We start from the raw sequence: 19,054 nt of genomic DNA, 5'->3' as shown, positions 1-19,054 counted from the left end.
GAGATTGTGTCTTTTCTACCCTTTTATCTCTTTTGTCTCTATAAAGATTAAAATTCTTCTATCATAAATGTATCTATTTAATGTTTTATGCTCTGAACCAGGTGACTTCTGCCTTCCATGTTAGTGCCAGCCTTTCCTAGAATGCTGCACTTGAACTGGTGCTTTGTGCTGTGCATCACTTTGTGATTTTATTTGTGGATGTGTGTAACTGCTGAGATGATTTTATATGAAAAATGTTAATTGTAAATTAATAGGATTGGTTACATTTCCCTTTGGGGTATAGGTGATGATCACTGATAAAATGAGGGTTTCTATTAACAGAAATGTTAAAACAGTAAATCCAGGTAGAAAGGATGAGCTTTCTGCATTGCCAAAAAGAGTTTATTTGTTTCTTGGAGGATTTAAGAAATGTCACAGTTCTGTAGCATAGAGTCATATATTCCTATAAAAGTACTTTAAAAGAACTTAAAAGGAAACACACTTCTGCAGATGTTAAATGGTATCAGAGGCTCTTTGCAAAGTAAAATCATAATGAACATGTTGGATTTTGCAAATGTGGATAAGCATCAGAATATTTCAGTCTGCTGTGTTGGACTGCAATTCTCAAAGCTCTCATTTAGAGCCTTTCCCCTCCTGTACAATATTTGGTGTTCAGAGGTTTTACTCTATCAGAACAATTGCATTTGCAGAGTGTCTCCATTGGCTGATTGTCAGTGGATGTGTAACCCCAGTTTGGGGCAGCCTCCATCAGTACTCATCACTGAGCTGTGTGTTTTGGCTTGCCCTGGTTGGTTGTTTCTGGCAGAGCACAGCACATTTCCTGCTTCCCCTGAGCATGAGCTCACACTCCAGCAGGTGTGGGGAACTCAGGAGCCTTCTCCTTGCTGGTGCTGTGAGCCAAGGGCTTCTAAGCCTCCTGTTCAAGGAAATGCAATGAAAAGTAAGGAGCAAATGTTGATATTAGAATCTGTGTAAGCACAGAAGCTGTAAAACAGTCAGGGATGACAGGACTGAGCCATCACACCCCATCCAAGTTTCCTTTTGTGTGTTCAGCCTGTGCAGCCAAAGCTTTGTGGGCTCACAGGCTGCTCAAGCCCTGCCACCTCCCAGAGCAGCTCCTTCCTTTAAAATACAGATTCCATCTCCTTGCTGCCTACCTGGAAACTCCCATCCTGCCTGCTCATCAGGCTGAGGGCTGCTCAGCCAGGAGGGCATTTCCAGGAGATGCCTCAGTGGGGCTGACCTGAGCAACACTCAGTCAGTGACTGCAGCTCAGTGTCATTTGCTTTCCTGCTCTGTGCTTGCTGGAATGCAGCCCACTGTACTCAAGACATAATAAATGAGGGGTTCTATAATTGACCAAATGCATATTTTTCTGCCAACTAGTTTGTAAGTCATGTCATTGCTGTGACTCACTGAAAATGCTGATTTGTGAGCAGTGAATTAAAGACAAATGGCTGAAGCAGTTGTGTGTGCAGCCCCCTTCAGGACAGTGCTGCTTTCACAGCAGGAGTTGGGAACTTCTGTGGGAGCAGCTGATGTGCTGCCACAATTTCCAGTTCCCAGCTGCTGAGCTAGGTTTGACTGGTGCAGGTGTTCATAACCCTTAGCAAGGACTGGCAGTTCAGGAACTCCTTCCTGCATGGTTCAGCCACAGCAGCTTCAGGGGACAACTTCCAGGACAAGGGAAGCTTGGCACAGTGACAAATTCCTCCATCCAAATATGCCTGAATTTGAGCCACCCCCAGCAGTTCATGCTGCCTCAAAGGGAGGTGATGGCTCTGTGTGTTGTGTCCTTCAGAATTCTGTTCAGTAAGAATTTCTCTGTGCCTTATAAACATGTTGTTACTGTCAGCATTTATCTAGATTTGTAACTATAAACTTCCAAGAACTTAGGCACCCAAATGTGTTAATACAACTAAGTCACTGGAATTTTCATGGAATCACTTTACTGCATCTAAATCAGATGTATATCAGATGTGTATTTCGTTCCATTGAACTTTGGGCCTTTGTGAAGCCATCTCAGATGCTTATAAGATATTTGCTTGCTGATTAGTTTAAATAAATAAATAAGTAGTAGGAAGAGAGAGGAAGAAGGGAAAATGCAATTCCAGAAATTTGCCAGCATCAGAAAATACCCTTTTTCTTGCCTGTCTCTATTACAATAATGATAATTTAGGTTTGAGATAGTGAATGTGCTGGCAGAAGTAATTTATAAGGAGTCTGATATCTCTGACTTATATCACATGAGAGTTCATCAGTTAGAATCTCAAATTCTACCCAGAATTCAATAATTAGCTTAGGCAGACCTTGTAAGCCACAAGTTTATCTGCTTTCAGTGACATGGGCTGCTCTGTCACTGTGGTCATTCCTAATGTGGTACCAAGGCTTTTCTAAATAAACTAAAAACCAGCAAATAACAAACCTGTAGGAATTGGTGTTATCATTTCTTTCACACATGCATTTGTACAGTTTGTTTGACACTTGTTGTCTCTGTGATTCCAGTGTGTAGCAAGCCAAGCTGTGATCCCTGCTAACTGTATAGAAATGTGCCTTTATTCAGTACAATGTAATGCAGTATTTTTATTTATGATGCATTTGTATTCCTTCCCTTCAAATATTCCATAAACTGTCCTCTTCTTTAACAAGACCCAAGGGCTGATGCAGGGATGTTGGTTGCTGCTGTGAGATGTTGCTTTGTTTCTTCCTGTAATTCCATCCTGACCTGGCAATGCAGGCTCAGAGTTATCATTTCATTTGACCTGTAAATCAATCTGTGTAACATGCAAAGTAACCACGAATGCAAAGGAAATGAGAACAAAGTCATTTGAAAAGCATTTTATAGGGCACATTCCAAGGCTGCATTTATGTGTGCTTTATTCCTTTCATGAGGAAACAGTGAAATATGCAGGACTGTAACACAAATACACAAAGAAACAGGAAAAAGGAAGGGTAGAGTGAGAATATTTATGTATGTTAATGAAGAATGGAGGGATTTAAGAAGAACCTGATCTCTTAGCTTTGCAGCAAGGAATAAGGATCTGCATCTTCCTTTCCCTTCTGGCCTGGACTTGGAGCATGGCATGGGTGAGTTGCTTTGCCTCTGTGAATTACTGCTCTAACTTAGCAAGGGATGTGAAGAATGTTGTGTTTTCATAACAGTTTGGGTCTTACTTTGCATTTGTTGTTGTTGTTGTATCAATATTGTGTTGGTAAACTTTTTAAAGGATGACTTCATGCCTTAGAAATGTTTGATATGTACCCATATTTAGCAATTGGTTATATGAAAAATATTCTGAATTTTCCTTTCCCAAATTCAGATCCCATGATTAATCTTTATGACTAAAAATTCTAAGCACAGCTAGACATAATTAGAGGAGAGCTCTACTCTTATTCTCTTCCATTAACATTGCAAGACCTGATTTAAATGCTTTTCAACATTTTCTGTCCTCTCTCACATAAAGAGTGAATATCTTAGTGTTGTCACTTCCCTTCTCTCAGCACTCTGCTGTCTCAGACATCCTTGTTATGAGGGTGGTTGTTTTTGTAGTCACAGAGAGATAAGTTCCCTTAGTCAGAAGTACTCACACCCTGTAACAGCTCTGCCCAGACCTCTGGGGCTGCAGAGGGACTCAGCACTCTGAGCTCACAGGCTGTGGCAGTGCCTCTGATGGGCATCTGCATGTGAGCAAGTGCACCAGCAGGAGCTCAGACACAGCAAGCTTGGATGCTCTGCTAATTTAGGGCTTAGATGCAGAAAATTTTAGTAAGTCTGCTGAAGAGAGGATATCTTTTGTATGGCAGGTATTTCAGCAAAACCCTGTCCTTGAGTAGGTTTAAGAGAGAGCCTCCTCTCTTCTGATTTTCTGCCTTTCCTCTGCCCTTGGGCACTCCAGAACATCCCATCCTGCCTGTGGCTCACACCAAATATCCACTGTCACCTTCACCTCATGCTCTGGTTACTCTGTTAAAGGCTCCTTTCTGCACAGGATCCTCCACACCTGAAAACCATTCTCCAGGTTACCCCACAGCTGGGCACAGCTCCTGTCCTGTGGGCTGGGAGTGCAGAGCTGTGAATTCACAGTGCCCAGCACACAGACCTGGTCTCACACTTCTGCCTTCTCTGGTTTGAGCCCCTCTGGGGTCCAGCACCCAGCAGGGCTCAGAGCCAGCACAGGGAGCAGCTTTGCCTGCTGGGGACAGACATTGTCTTGTCTGCCTTATGCCAAATGCTCCTTACTCAATTCAGGCTTGGCTCTGGCAGAATGGGATTTGAAATGAACTTGTGTAAGCACACTGGGCTCCTCTATGAAACACTGCAATTACATTTCAACATCACTTTACAGTCTGGATGTGAGTAACGTTTTGATAAGCCAAACAACATTTCAGAAATGTGGATCTCCTCCATGTAAATAAATGGACAAACTCCCTGACACCTTCCTGTTGTATTTTACAGTCATCTGCTATAAGTACTGGATGTTTTGTTTGTTTCTATGTGCCTACATGAACTATGAATGGTCACAGGAGAAAAAGTAGTAGTAGTAGGAGAAAAAGGCAGTATAGAGTTGTGATTCAAGACCAAAAGCAAGTTCCAATCTTAATGCAGCAGCTTTTCTCCTTGTAACTTTAGCTTCTGTTTCTTTCAGCAGTACTTAGCAGGATGCATTGAATAAAATATGACCATCCTTCTTTGCTAAAGGTAAGAAAATAAACATAACAGGACAGGTACAAAATACCAGATCTGAAAACTCCTCTGAGGTGTCCCCTTCTTGCCAAGGTGGAAACCAAGGCCAAGTTAAAATGTTCTTTGTTACATTTCACTGAAGAGTTGAGGGATTGATATCCTTGGATAAGCTGACAAGCTGCTTTGACTTGTGAAGGAGTTCTGGAATAGCTCATGGATAGAATGGAAACTTTATTTACTGATTAAATGGTAAAAGCTGTCAGGGCTGTGGACAGCTCAAAACAGACAGTTTGGTGTTCTTGGGGATTTTCCTGTGAGCTGAGCTTGTCACTCACTCAGCAATCCAAGAAGTGCAGATAAATTTGACAGGTTCCATATTCTGGTTCTAATGCCAACGACAGGGACTTTAGAACATACACATTATGTGAAAATACATTTGCCTAGGTGCCAGTTTGAGTTCTTGTCAGCACATGAACATTAAATTACATTAAATTACATTTAAATTGCAATTGGTTACCTATGAACTTGAGATATTTCTAACATGCAAACACTGAAAATTGTGGTAATTTATATTTAGATGTGGGAGTGTTTCTTTAGCATCTTAACTACTGTTTTGAGACGTAATTTTAGACACACCCATTTAAAAATGTTGGCTTTGATTTCTCATTGTTTAACTCGCAAAAGCAAATGTTTTAAAAGTGCTTTAAAATCTTAGGACAGAGCACATATATAATTATTAATAATTTCATTAATTCATCATTCATTTAAAATGCATTATTTAACACTACATCACGTTTTCCTGTTCTATTATGTACAAGGTTGTTTATTACCTTCACATTCATCCTGGAAGCCAGAGAACAACCCATGTGCCCACAGTTAATACAAAATTGGGTTGGGGATGGAGATATTAAAGTCAGGATGAAAATGCTGAGTAGCACTGCCAAACAGGATTTTTGTCCCTTCTCCAGTAGTTTATCTACAGAATGATGGTACCAATGGTTTATTTGTCTTGTATAGAGTCTTTTACCAGGTAAGTGAGAGCTACCATCCTGTTAAGAAGGCTCTGATGTGGAGAATTTTAAATTTTTTTTCCTGAAAAGGAACATAAATGATGTACCAATGAAGCCCTGCCCTTTTCTGGCTCCCAGCCAGGCAGCAGCTACAGAGGAGCAGGAAGAGCAAAAGGCCTGAGCAGGCGTGAATGCTCTGCGAGCGAGAGCACCTGATGCCCTTGAGTCACGAATTGTCCAGCACAGACACCTCACCCTCCTGCCCGCACAGCAAGGCCTGGGAGACACTGACAGCAGGATTCTACCAAGGGTACTTACTGCTTCTTCAGCTTTTTTAAAAACCTGATGTGTCTGACTTGAACTTTTTATGGGAAGTAATTGGAACATTTCTGATATTTGAAATGACAGTAGGGGAGCTAAGAGCAGCTCACAGTGCATGTGCTGCATGAGATGTGACTATGCTCATCATGCAGAATACATTAATAAATGAGAATAGCTCCTATAAATTCAGAGAAAAAAGAAAGTTACTGATTCTGAAAAGAAGCATTTTCAAAAAGAAAGTTGCTTATGTTCAAAATTTGAAAACAATTTTCTAAATCCATGAAGCAGATTAATATACTAATGTTATTAGTGCTTCTTAAGAAAGAGATTTCTAGAAAGCTTTAAACTTTTTTATGCATTATTAAAACCTTAAGGAGGTATTAATGACAAGTATTCAAATATATGCCATTTCTCAAATGTCTTTTTGTAATATATGTGATAAGCTTGACTTTATTTCTCCTTAGTTTATAAAAAGATGCTTTTTCTCAGAAGAGAATTTTATGTGGCTTAAGACTCCTGCAGAGCATACTCTAGAGATACAAATTTATGTTTCCTTGCTTGAACAGGACAGCATACTTGTTTTAATTCTATTACATTAGTTGTAATTTAAATTTTGTTTGGAAACATGGATTATTTTTCATTTTGAAATGTTTTTCAACATAAGGAGCTTGTGTTTTACACTGTTATGCCACTCAATTTACTGAATTGAGTGAGCTGACATTGGTGTTAAAACCATGTAACAGCACAGAGACTATGGTCCTTTCCTGTGTCTGAAATCTAAAACTCAACATATAAAATAAGGAGAATATCACAAACAAAATTATAAAATACTAAGTAAGCAATGGTTAAGTAGTCCATAATTTTGTGTGCTGTGGCTGCATTTTGTGTTACTTTTCTAGAATTACTTGTCACCTGGAGGTGACAGAGCTGCCAGCTGCCAGCCCTGCCCTGTTTCTGCCTCGGCTCTGCTGAAGCCTGCTGTAAATGGCTGAGAGCAAACTGGACTTACCTGTGAGGCTCCTCTCATGTGAGGAGCTCTCCAGCTGGGATAAAACCAAAATAATCTGCAGAGATTGGGTCCATATTCCTGTACTAGGCTGCAGGCACCCAGCTGGGCTCCCACTTTATGGTGACATGAATGATTGCAGATTTCTTCTGGATTTTTGTTTGGGGTATCAGAGCCTAGGTGCAAAGGCCAAAAGCATGGAATCAGGACAACAGGGACTTTCTGTGTGGGAAAATTAAATGCTGTGGACAAGTGTTGAATAAACTAATTTGCAATACAGAACAAGGTGTACAGATGGGTAACTACCATGGAGTTGTTATCCTAGAATGAAATTCTAATCAGTTTTCCCAGCTAGATGAACCCACAGGGCAGATGGCTTATCTCTTCTGCCCCTTGTTGGTTTAGCTGTCTATGAATGCCCTACTGAGAACAATATGGTGAAAAGTTAGTGAGAACTGGACAGGAAACTAAATATATTAAATGTATAACCAGAAAAGCTTAAAATGGTAACAAACAAACAGACCCAAATGTGAAATAAAGTTGATTTTAAAACTAGAATCAATCCTTTCTCATATTCCTCATCTAAAGTCTTGGTTTATTTTCCTGACTTGCAGGATAACATCAATTTGGTATTAATATATCAGAAGCTAATGAGCTTTCAAGGATAAAATGTTTGATTAAACCAAGTATTAAAAAATGCCATCACAGCTGTAAAGGTTAGGTAATTATAATGGCTCTAAAATCCTGTAATTTCATTTCTATATAATATGAAATTTAGGGATATGAGGAAAAGACTCAATCTTGGAATATGAAAATATTCAGATTCATTAAACATTATACATAGAAAACCCATCACCAAAATGATGAATTTATACATTTTAAACATGCTAAGATAATAAAACTAGTATGGGAGCATTGTAATGTGAAAGTCATTGAAATTACCCAGACCTCAAAGCATTATGCAGGAATTTTCAAGAGATCTCCTCTCCTCTGTTGCAGCCGGGATGCCAGAGGGATCCAGGGAAGAGCTCCCCAGCAGCCCACCCTGTGAGAGCCAGGGGACAGAGCCTGCAGGGCTGCTGGCTCCCAGGAGCAGCAGGACAATGGTGACAGGAGGTGGAGGCTACCTGGGGTACAATCTGGGATGTGCCCTGGTCAGCTCAGGAATTGCTGTTGTGCTCTTTGATCTTCGCAAACCCAAATGGGAAATTCCACGCGGAGCGGATTTTTTCAAGGTGTGTTGGAGTTCCATGTCTAATGCTCATTACCAAGGCTTCCTCTTAAGGACCTTTGATTAAAACATTGATGGAAAAGCCTTTCAGGACAAGAAGAAGCTGTGTTAAAAGGTCCTTGCATGCATAAGTACCTGATTAAGGGATGGCAAACAGGGTCCCAGTGTCTCCAGTGTCACCAGTGCTGCTCTGCTGGGCGGTGCCATTCAGCACCAGGGAAACTCAACAATGAAGGGACAAAGGTTCCTGCTCAGGGAAATTATTTCAAGGGAAAAGGTGAGAGCCAAGACAGGGCAATAACAGGGATCACAAATGCCAAACACTGCCATGCAGAAAATGATTGAGGAAAGTTTCTGGGATTTCTGGGATTTCCAGGCTGGGAAAGAGGTGACTCAGGAGTGGGAGAGCTCTACAGGCTGTGAGTGGCATTGTCCACTGTCCCAGAACAAGAGGGAAGGGCCATCAGGAACGAGGAGTCAGTTCAGCACAAACAAAATGATGTGGCTTTTCCTGCAGTGAGTAAAAGGCATGTGCAAAGCCTCAAGAAAAATTTACCTCCATTGGAAACTGCCGAATAGATAAATTAAATTAGGCTCGAGAAATTTTTCTGAATGAAAATGCTTCAAGACTAGAAGAGCACTCAGGGGAAATCCCCACATTTGCTTGCCCTGTTCACCCTCTTCCTGCAGCACCCATTTATGAGCACTGATTCTTTTTGATTTTGAACAATTCAAGGAATTACTGTGTCTGAAAAAAGGGGAACACAAGAGGTCTCCAGCACTTGACAGCTCACTGCTGTGTGTGGAGGACACATTCCCCAGCACCTCTCACAGCTGCTCCAGGTGCTCAGGTTTGGGCTCTGGGGGCACTTCCTGGGTGCTCCTGTCATGTCACACAAATTCTGGCTAAACCCAGATCTTGTCTGACCCAGGATGTTTTTATGTTCAATTTCATAAACAGTTTTTACAGAATATGGAAGAGGGATAAAGTATTATTGAAGAACCATTCAAACACCATAAGCTTGATTTGTTAATGCTAGAAGTCCACATAATTTGATTTAAGTTTGTGGACTGATGGCAATTTACATCTTCTAAAGGGGACTCGAGATCTCACAAAGGATCTTCTAGAACAGAGTTTTTTTATAAATCAATTTAGAAAGAATAAATATTACAAAGTATAGGAGAGTTTCCTGGAGAATTGAACTATAGAGTCCCAGTAAATGAATTAATAGGTGACTTCAGAGGTTTGAGCCTTGAGCAGTGATTTGAGGATGGCTGATATTGTTTATACTGGTTAGCTCCTGTAGCATTGCATTGAGGGTGGGAGGGCTAAGTCAGCTGCATTTGTGAAATACTTTGGCAACCTTAGGAGAAAAAAGTTGGGAGTTAAAGACTGGTTAGATTAGCTCTTCATATTGTTCTATCAATTATTCTCTGTTACTCTATCAATTTCATTGCAGGAAATAATATAACACCTAATATTTTGAAATATTTGGTGATTCCAAGGCAAACAGCTGAGCCCTTCCTGCTGTGATTTATTGTCCCTGGGGCTGGATTCTCCAGCCCTCCAGCACTGGCTGCTCCCATTCAAGTCAAACAAGTTTTGCCAGCCTGGAGGCTGCAGGACTAAGTGTGAAAATATGCATTATAATTGAAGCCAACAAGAGTCATCTTTGTTTTGCAACAAAATACTGGCAAAATTCTTAGTCATTGCTTTTTCTGCATGTTCATAATATTTTATTTAATTGTCTGTGAAAAACAGACCAGAATATCTTTAGATTTTCCATACTATCCATAGTTAATAAAGTTCTATAGAGAATGTAAGGAGCTCTACCTGTCAAAAATCCATGGTTTTCTTGTTTTACAGGGTGATGTGAGGGATTATGAAGCAGTGTTCAAAGCATGTGAAGGGGTTGACTGTGTTTTCCATGTAGCTGCATGTGGAATGTCAGGATTGGAACAAGCAAGTACCATTTTCCTACAGTTTTCTTTGGTTATTTTTGAGAAAGAAAAACACTGTCTGCATGTAACAAAGAATGTCATTTTACAATATTTATGTCAGAAGTTGTTATAAAGGCCAAGTCGTCCATACAAGAAATAAGGAGGTATTCCTTAAATAATAAAGTCAAAGTGTGAAAGTAATGTACTACAAAATATTCTAGAAAAAAGAGATCAGAATTTAAAGATCTCAGATAAGAAGGTGTAGCCTTTTTCTCTGGTCTGAAGAGTGACAGCATTGCTCTAAAACTGAAGCATTTTCTTCTTGTGAGCTCAGTCATGAGGAAACAGACCACAATCAATATGTCTGCTGAATTATAGTGATACCCACAGCAGGTGTTATCAAAAAAATCCATGAACCTATTAATTTATTTCTAGGAACAGGACAGATTGCCATGGAACAAGAACTTGTGAAAGCTTTCAGGGAGCATCACCCCTGCCCATGATTCTTGTTTCTTTATCGTGGATTGTCTGGGGTGTGACAAAATATTGAAGCGTTATTATTTCCTTTTAGATGCATTTTATCTTTCATGTTTCAACTTTCTTTGCTCATATACTGAACAAGACAATAAAAATGAGAGCTGTCAGAAATCACTGTGTGTCAGACAGAACTGTTACATGTATCACAAAAAGACCTCAGCTATTCTAGATCGGGCAGTTGTAACCATCATATTGTAAATGTCACTTGTTTGATTAATTCAATCTTGTGCAAATTCTATTCCTAGCTTCAAAAGAAAGATCAGATTGAATCCATAAATGTTGGAGGCACAAAAGTAATAATTGATGGTAGGTACCTAGATTTTCTTTTTCTGCATCTGATCCAAATAATGAATTAAAAAACATTACAATGTTTTTTAATGGATGTTTCCTGTAGAGATCAGGCAGTGAAATGAGGCTCTTTCCCTCCTGTCAGAGTATGATGTAAAGCTGAGTGTGCAGGTCCCATTAAAGCTGGTAGATCTGCCACTGGTTTGAACTGGGATAGATTTTCAACCTGGACTTCATTCCTTTGCAGTCCAACTAAAGCTCTCCTCCATGTACTGGGGTTTTTTGCCTTTATGTAATGGAGAAGTGTTATCCTCTTTCCTCATAGAAATAACATGAGAGCTGTTGTACTGTTTGTTGTGTCACAAACATTTGGTAACAGGCACCACAGATGTGTAAGTATATTTAGGTATTATTTTATCACATTAATACAAAAAACCTTCATCCTTTCTGCTTACTGTGATCCCTTTTTATTACACACAGATTCTTAACTACTGTTTCTGGAAGATGCCAGTAGATCTCTTTCAGGATATTTTATTCCAGTAGAACATTTTCCAAGTGTACTGTAAATACCAAATCTACATTCTCTTTGGTTTTCCCTCAAAAGCTAAGTGGGGGGGGGTTGAGAGGCAACAAAATGGCAAAATAAGTTTTTATTTAGACTCCTTTTCATGCTGCCTGTGTGTTATTACTGAAAAAATGCAGAAATGGAATAGTAGGCAAGTAAAACTCTGAATGAGTTAGAAGGAAAGGTTGCCACATATTGCCTTCTTCCTTGCCCAAGCTCCAAACCCACAGAAACATGTCATGTCAAATTCCCATGGGCTCCCAGCAAACCAAGACACTGGGAGGAGCATGAACCTGCTCATCTACATGTTCATAATACACCTTATTATTGTATTTTTTCCCAAATATTTACAACAATTAACATTTCTTATTTTCAAAATGAGCCAATGAACCAGCAGGACACACTGCTCTGTAAATTCTAAAAATTCCTGAGTTTGCATTTTAATTCTCTTTAACTTTAAAAATATTGTTAAATGAAAATGAAATTTACATTATACAAATTTGCAATGACAGATATGCAGCAGAATTTAGCTACAATGTCTTGGCTGCACAGGACTGGAATCCATAATTAAGTCTTTGTTGTGCAAATAACATTAATTTCCTTTGTACTTAAAGCAGGACTGATTATACACTGGCAGAGTGTTTTTTCCTGTTAACACACCATTTGTCACTGATGAACAGAATGGGACAAAGGCAGTTTTGTGGCATGTGGGCAGAGCTGGCTGTGCTCCTGGGTGACTCCATGCTCCATCAAAGTGGGGTGCAAGAGGCAGCTCATGGAACAGGGGTGACCCAGTGGCCTTGGAGTGGCTGCTCCCCACAGCACTGCCCCAAGGGCTGTGCCACAACAAATGCTCTTACTCATCTCCTTTGTATTCAGTTTGGAAAATAAACATATTTTAAGAAAGGTGTCTCAAGGAAAAATTTTCCTCCCACCAAGATAATTCCTCTACCCAGTGACTACAATCCAGTGATGTGATAGTTACAGGTACCTCATCATAAAACATTTGGTGACCACAATGTGTAATATTCACATATTCAATGAAAATACAGCTGAATGGAAGATAATATTATATTAAATTATAAGGTAACATTATAATTAAAGTATTACCTTTTTTCTATAATTGTAATGTTTGTTTTCAAAAATAAAATCTGCCAGTCCAGCTATTTCTCCCTCTTTATTTTTGTTTTAAAATAATTTATTTTGTGTATCACTGTAGTCTGCAAACAAAGAAATATCCCCAGACTGATCTATACCAGTACAGTGAATGTGGTGTTTGGAGGGAAGCCTATTGAAGAAGGAGATGAAGAAACTGTTCCATATTTTCCACTGGAAAAGGTACTTTGTCCATGGGATGGTGTGGCATTTACTGTGCTCCAAAGGGTAGATTGTGTAAAGGCTGTTCTGAGAGCAGAAGCTGTTTTACTGTGGATGTTCTCAGTACATTCAGCACAAAAAGTGAGTTAAGTAAATAGAAATGGACTTAAATTCACTCGGAAAATAAACCTGTGCCACTAAAGTGTCTTTTTTTTTTGTCATAAACAAACAATATATTTACTAATTCTCACTATTTCTGACTAATCTTACTATTCCTAGTTTTGTTTTGCCCAGCTGATATCTGTGAGCTGGCTAGATTGAAATGTTGTTTGTCATAAACAATGTTTGCCTTTACAGATTCAATAATTATCTTATTCTGCTTCCTTATAGCAATTTAATCATTATTCCAGAACCAAGGCAATTGCAGACCAAATGGTTCTTGCTGCTAATGGAACTTTACTCAAAGGTACCTACAAAGCATTTGGGGCTTTTCAATCATTAGGAGCGCTAATGGACATTCCTTTCTTTGGTTGCTCATTTATCAATAGTATACTTTAACTGAAATAGGGATTTATTTGTTTCTATTCCTTTCTTCAGTGGATAATTAGCTGTTCTGATAATACCAATTTGTAAGCACTGTCCAATGGGTTCTCCTTGGAATCCCAAGAAGGTTTTGCAGGTCTGTCACAGCTACTGAATTCAGTTTCACACAGAACTGAAATCAAGTTCCAGGGAAGCCGAAGGCCTCAGAATGGCCAAAATGAGCCTTAACTTTGCCAGTGTAAAATTCAGCCAATATGTGTGAGCCCTTTGCTGCTCCCCAGCTGTCTGACAGTCACCTGTTGCTCTCTCTCCAAGGAGGGGACAAGCTCCACACGTGTGTGCTGCGCCCGCCGGGCATCTACGGACCAGAAGAGCAGCGGCACCTGCCTCGAGTAGCTGTACGTGTTTTGTAGTCAGCTCTGGAGGACACCACGAGTAGTTGTAAGGGCATCACACAAGTGGTAGTACCTTGATTGCAGTTCCTAAGCATTCCTGCAGGAATGTGGTGAAAGCCTGGGGAGAGGTGATGTGGTGCAGGGTAACAAATAGCAGGAAACTGTGGGACAGGACCAAGCTGGGCTTCTCAGTGAAAAGGAAAAGTGGAAGGCTGAAATGTTGTGGTAAAAGAACTAGGTTTGCATCCCTGTCATTTAATGGAAATTGTCTTTTAAATATGCACCTTAATTGCTACCAAAAATATAATGTCACTATATTTTGCCACTGCCTATCAGTGCAACCATCTTTGATTTCCAGAACCACCCACTGGTTGGGTTTTTCTTGTGACAGGTTTCTTGTGCTGTAATTGTACACAAATACAGCAAATTCCAAGTATTTGAGTTGAGACAAAATCATATTATACTGAATAATAAAGGAATAATGCAATTATCTCATGTTTTCTGTTTCTACAGATAAACATTCAGCGGAGACTTTTCAACTTCAAGTTTGGGAATCACAAGGTTCAGATGAACTGGGTTCACATTGGAAATCTAGTGCAAGCTCATTTACTGGCTGCTGAGGCTCTCACCTCTGAGAAGGGCTATGTGGCTGTAAGTAAACAATATAATCACTACTACCTTGAGTTCTCAAACAGGTTTAATTTTTGATGTTTGGAGATCAAAGAGTGTCCAAAAAGTCACATGCTAAATTTTCTGAAATGTTGTGTGGCTCCACAAGCACACAGACAGTGCAAATGCAAATACATTTCACTCATATTTTGATGAGGTTTTTGTTTGGTTTGAAAAGATATAATTTCCTGGGTTACTGGAGGAAACTGCATTTTTAACTGGCTTAATATACCATTCATTCACCATTAGATAAATCTATATATCCTGTTATTATCTTGAAAATAGGTTCTGACCTAGATGCATAAAATTTAGAGCAACCATTCTGAGGCATTCCAGTTGAACTTTCAGAGCTGAAAATTCCAAGAACAGATGTACAAAATTAATGGACAATTTTTAAAGCTTTTTCTTTTTGTTCTACTGGTCACAATTGCAACACCAGTCTGAGGACCATGAAGCATTACAGAACTGACATCATTGCAGCAGCTGCTTCATTCCCAGTTCCTGAAGGTCCCAGGTTCATTTAGAGTGGTAGGAACATACAGACAACAGGCACTGACACAGGTGAACACCTCTCCATGTGCTCTCAGGTAGTTCAGCACTTGGAAGCCCCTCAGCTGTTTTAGATTGATGCCATTCCCAGAGTCCAGGCTTGCCTGGGTGCTCAGGTGTTCCTGGTGCTCAGAGCTGGGCAGACTCCTCATCCATCAGAGCTGGAACTCAACCTCAGAGCTGTGTTTGTTAAATGCCATCAGTGCTGCCCCTTCTGTGGGACTCACAAAGGTCATTCTGTGCCCAGCACACCATGAAGAACATAATGCTCCAGCTACATGGGGAATTGAGCTCTGATGTACACTAGACCATGGTTAATCACCATGAGCCCAACCACCACTGGGGGTCACCTCAGCTGCCTCTGGGTACATTCACCTTGTGCATGCTGGTGTGTTGCTCACAAAACCATGACAGGTAGGTAGGTATGAGACAGACAGAAAATTCCATCCTGTGCATAGTTTTGTTACTGTTTTTTCTCTGCTTCTTTACCAGAGTGGCCAGGCTTACTACATCCATGATGGTGAAAATGTCATCTTCTCTGAGTGGATTGTGCCTTTGGTAGGTACTGCACAGCCCTGCAGCTCCCACGTGGGCACAAGTCCTGTCACTGACTGACACACCAGACCAACTAAATGAATTCAGTGCACAGAAATTACTGAATGACTTAACATTAAACTCAGTCCTGTTTTCTCTGCATATCCCAAAGTTCCACTGGTGTTAAGGGAAGTTTGGGATACCTGTAACTGTGGAGTTTGGCCTTATTGCTTTGAGAGGATTTAGCTGGGAGGTCCAGAAGCTGCTGCAGGACAGAGCATTTCAGGAAGCAAACCCAAGCTCTGCCACTGGCATCTGGCAGGACCCTTAGAGCCATTACTTATCCCTTTGTCCTGGCATCAGCTGCAGCACAGAGGGAAAGCCCATTCAGAATCTTATCTTAGAAGCTAAGACTGCATTTTCAGAGCTATTGGGCTGGGATTCTAGGAGCATGCCAACGTTTTGATCCTGCAATGCCAGCACAGAAAATGACTGGAGCAGAAACTTGGGCCTGTATTTAACTGTAGTTCAGTATTCCAGTCTGGGTGGAATTCACTTCCCCCTTGGAAATTGAAATTTTCCTTCCCTTTACTGTCCAACTGCAGATGAAGGGTGGAAGGTGGGCACCAAAGAATGAGCAGTGGGCTTCAATTACATTTCCTACTATCTGTATTGACAGGAACACTAACTGGAAAAAAAAAGTTTACATACAAGTTTTGTCAACATTCTTTTTTTTTTTTTTTCATGCCTCATTGCCACCCTCAATTTGGTATAAGTTCTCTGTAATTCTTTGTTTTTATACCCTTTTTAGTTTGAAAAATTAGGCTACAGGAAACCTTGGATACACATTCCTGTTCTCCTGGCTCATATAGCAGGTAAAAAATAAAATATATTCTTAATTATTGTGGGTCATTTGATTTTTTTTATTCCTATGAAGCTACATAATGGTTTTATAAAATGCAGGGGCCCAAATTGCAGGAATTATTTAAAATAACATTATTTTTATTGAGAATAATCACTTGTGCCATGTGGTATTATTTATAGCAGAGAAAGTTTAAAGGCTATTCATAAACTCATAATGTACTTTATAAATTAAACAGTGCCTTCTGGCAGTAGGAATTACAGGATGTATAATATCAGCTTTGTCTCAGTTTATTGTTAACCAGATGTCTCATTAAGTAATTTCTGTTTCACAGCCACTGTGATGGAATATTTGCACCTGATACTAAAGCCAGTTTTTAGCTTTACACCTTTCTTGACAAGGAATGAGGTAAATATATAAAAAAAGATAATGTTTATATATTTCTGACTCAAATTCTCATTAAGGACCTGATATACCCTTTGGATTGTCTGCATTGCAGCTCTGTTTTCATTGTTAATATCATTGTTGATGTATTTTCATCCAAGTTCTAGAAAACTGGATACTAAAGTCACTGCCATAAGTGTCCTTCTGGCTTTTAGGTGTGGAATGTCACTGTAACTCACACCTTCCGAATTGACAAGGCACGAAATCAGCTCGGTTACAAACCAAAGAAATTCTCATTCGCTGACTCTGTGGATCATTACCTAAAAACAAGACCTACCTGCCAAGAAGATCACACATTCCTTAAAATGGTGTTTGTTTTTGGCATTTTGTTAAGTTTTGTCATTCTTTCTTTCTTCTAAAATCAAATGACCACTCACCTGTTCCAGAAACCTTCATTTTGTTTCTGAGTATTAATTACCTGGCCATGGTACATTCCTCAGCACTCTGGACTTTGTTATTCATATTGCTGTGATGACACCTCTCTGACCTCATTAAGAAAGAAAAAAAACCCAAACAAAAAACATCTTAAAAAGTGAAAACATGGGATGTATCAGGAAATGTTCTCCAAGAGCAACACAGTGTTACAGCAAAGGAGGTCACCACAAATGGGTGCAGGAATAGCTTTAATGGACCTTCATTAAGGGATGTTTCATGCTGGGAAGCATTTTCTAAAAATGAGAATTCAGGAGGGTGAGAAGGTGGAAGAAGAGGAACTGTCACAGGACAACAGTGCTGTAACAAATCCAGTACTCCAGTGAAGAAAAGTCTGACTAAACAACTCTTCTGATGAAGCCACAGCTACTGTCAGTTAGCCTGAGGAATTACAGAGACCTGGGAAACAGTGGAAAAATATGGAAAGTAAATATTTATAAATAATAGGTGATTAGAGTAGTGAAAATCATATTTATGTAAAATAGTTGTATTGTTCTAAAGCTTTGTAAAAATGTAATTAATATCACTATGTGTGTTTGTAAATCAAATATATCCTTTCAATGCAATAATAAACAATAACTGAACCAAATAACTGAACCTCCTGTTTTTAAGGAGCTTGTGGGAAGGTGGAATTCAGCCAGCTGGTACTGCTCTCTGGAGTCACATTCTCCACAACCCTGCAGCAGTGCTGGCACACACTGTGTGTTCAGGGAATTGCATTTTGGGGTGAGCAGAGAAGCCAAGCACCAAGACAGGAGTGAGAATCCAACCTCTCTCTTTTCCCCTTTCTTAAGTCTCACATCAGTTGTTTCTTGGGTGGATTGCCCTGTGTGAGCCACCTGTGCTGCATGGACACACCAGGTGTAGCCCACACAAACCTTAAAGGTGTCAGGAGTTTTCCCTTGGGAATCAGCTTTGCTCTGACCAGGGAGCAGCTGCTCCCTCCCTGGCACCCCATGTGAATCAGGAGAGCTGCATTTGCCACAGTGGGTCATGGCAGACAATGATGGAACAGCTCTGCCATCTGATTATCTCCACTCATTATTTTCTTAGCATTTTACAGGATTTTTAAGACCAGTAAGTTTATAAAGATTCTCTCACTCTACATCTATAGGATATGCAAGAGAGCCAAAAGCAATGCTAGAAGAATAAAGGTCACAGGTAAAAGACAATACACGGTGACAGGAAAATGAGTGAGCAACATAGTTTTGGTTTTTTCTGTGTGACATACACAGTTACCACTGCAGCTTGTGCAAGCAAAGATTTGTTTTACTCTGGTTTTTTTATCTCTTCACTAAACAAATAGTTCTGTGTGCAGTGAAAGCAGTAGAGTCTGCTTGATTATGGATTTGCATTTGGAGATTGTCCTTGTCCATACAAAGTGAGCTCCCACTGTATATCTTCCTTTAGCAGGGGCACTGCTCAGCTCTGTCTCCTATCCCTGGCAACTGACAGGAAGCTTAAAGAAGCTCTGTATATGTGAGAGCCTTATCCAGGTTTGAGTAAAACCAGTTAAATTCACAATTTATCACTACAGAGCTGCAGCTGAGCCAGCAAGTGCTGCAGGCAGGCAGTACCATGTAAGCCTTTACTCCCTAAAAATCCAGAATAGAAAACCACAAGTGTAAAGTTACTTCCCAGTGAGAGCATTTTAGCTGCATGTAAACATTCAATTTGGTTCTAAATTAGTTATTTATAAATCTTTCAGATCACTTTTATTGGACTA

At 39.9% G+C, this 19,054-nt stretch overlaps 1 protein-coding gene across 3 annotated transcripts; it reads left to right on the top strand.

Moving 5' to 3' along the window:
• The first annotated feature begins 12 nt into the window (after window positions 1-12).
• LOC134426674 (putative short-chain dehydrogenase/reductase family 42E member 2) lies at window positions 13-17,917 on the top strand. 3 transcript variants are annotated; one of them, XM_063171884.1, is made up of 14 exons: window positions 13-3,087; window positions 4,647-4,699; window positions 5,785-6,004; window positions 8,021-8,256; window positions 10,120-10,215; window positions 10,976-11,036; window positions 12,803-12,921; window positions 13,291-13,366; window positions 13,759-13,841; window positions 14,352-14,489; window positions 15,549-15,614; window positions 16,402-16,465; window positions 16,787-16,860; window positions 17,052-17,917. In XM_063171884.1, the coding sequence occupies exons 4-14, from the start codon at window positions 8,026-8,028 to the stop codon at window positions 17,253-17,255; spliced, it is 1,212 nt and encodes a 403-aa protein (XP_063027954.1). In that variant the 5' UTR covers window positions 13-3,087; window positions 4,647-4,699; window positions 5,785-6,004; window positions 8,021-8,025; the 3' UTR covers window positions 17,256-17,917. The 3 variants fall into 3 exon arrangements, with proteins under 3 accessions (XP_063027954.1, XP_063027956.1, XP_063027955.1); XM_063171886.1 differs by lacking the exon at window positions 13-3,087 and having other exon boundaries at window positions 4,574-4,699; window positions 5,833-6,004; XM_063171885.1 differs by lacking the exon at window positions 13-3,087 and having other exon boundaries at window positions 4,574-4,699.
• Window positions 17,918-19,054: the final 1,137 nt, after the last annotated feature.

Source organism: Melospiza melodia, chromosome 18 (genome assembly GCF_035770615.1).
Source record: "Melospiza melodia melodia isolate bMelMel2 chromosome 18, bMelMel2.pri, whole genome shotgun sequence".
Classification (NCBI taxonomy): domain Eukaryota; kingdom Metazoa; phylum Chordata; class Aves; order Passeriformes; family Passerellidae; genus Melospiza; species Melospiza melodia.
Note: the sequence above shows the minus strand (reverse complement) of the source record. Positions and strands in the feature narration are given on the sequence as shown.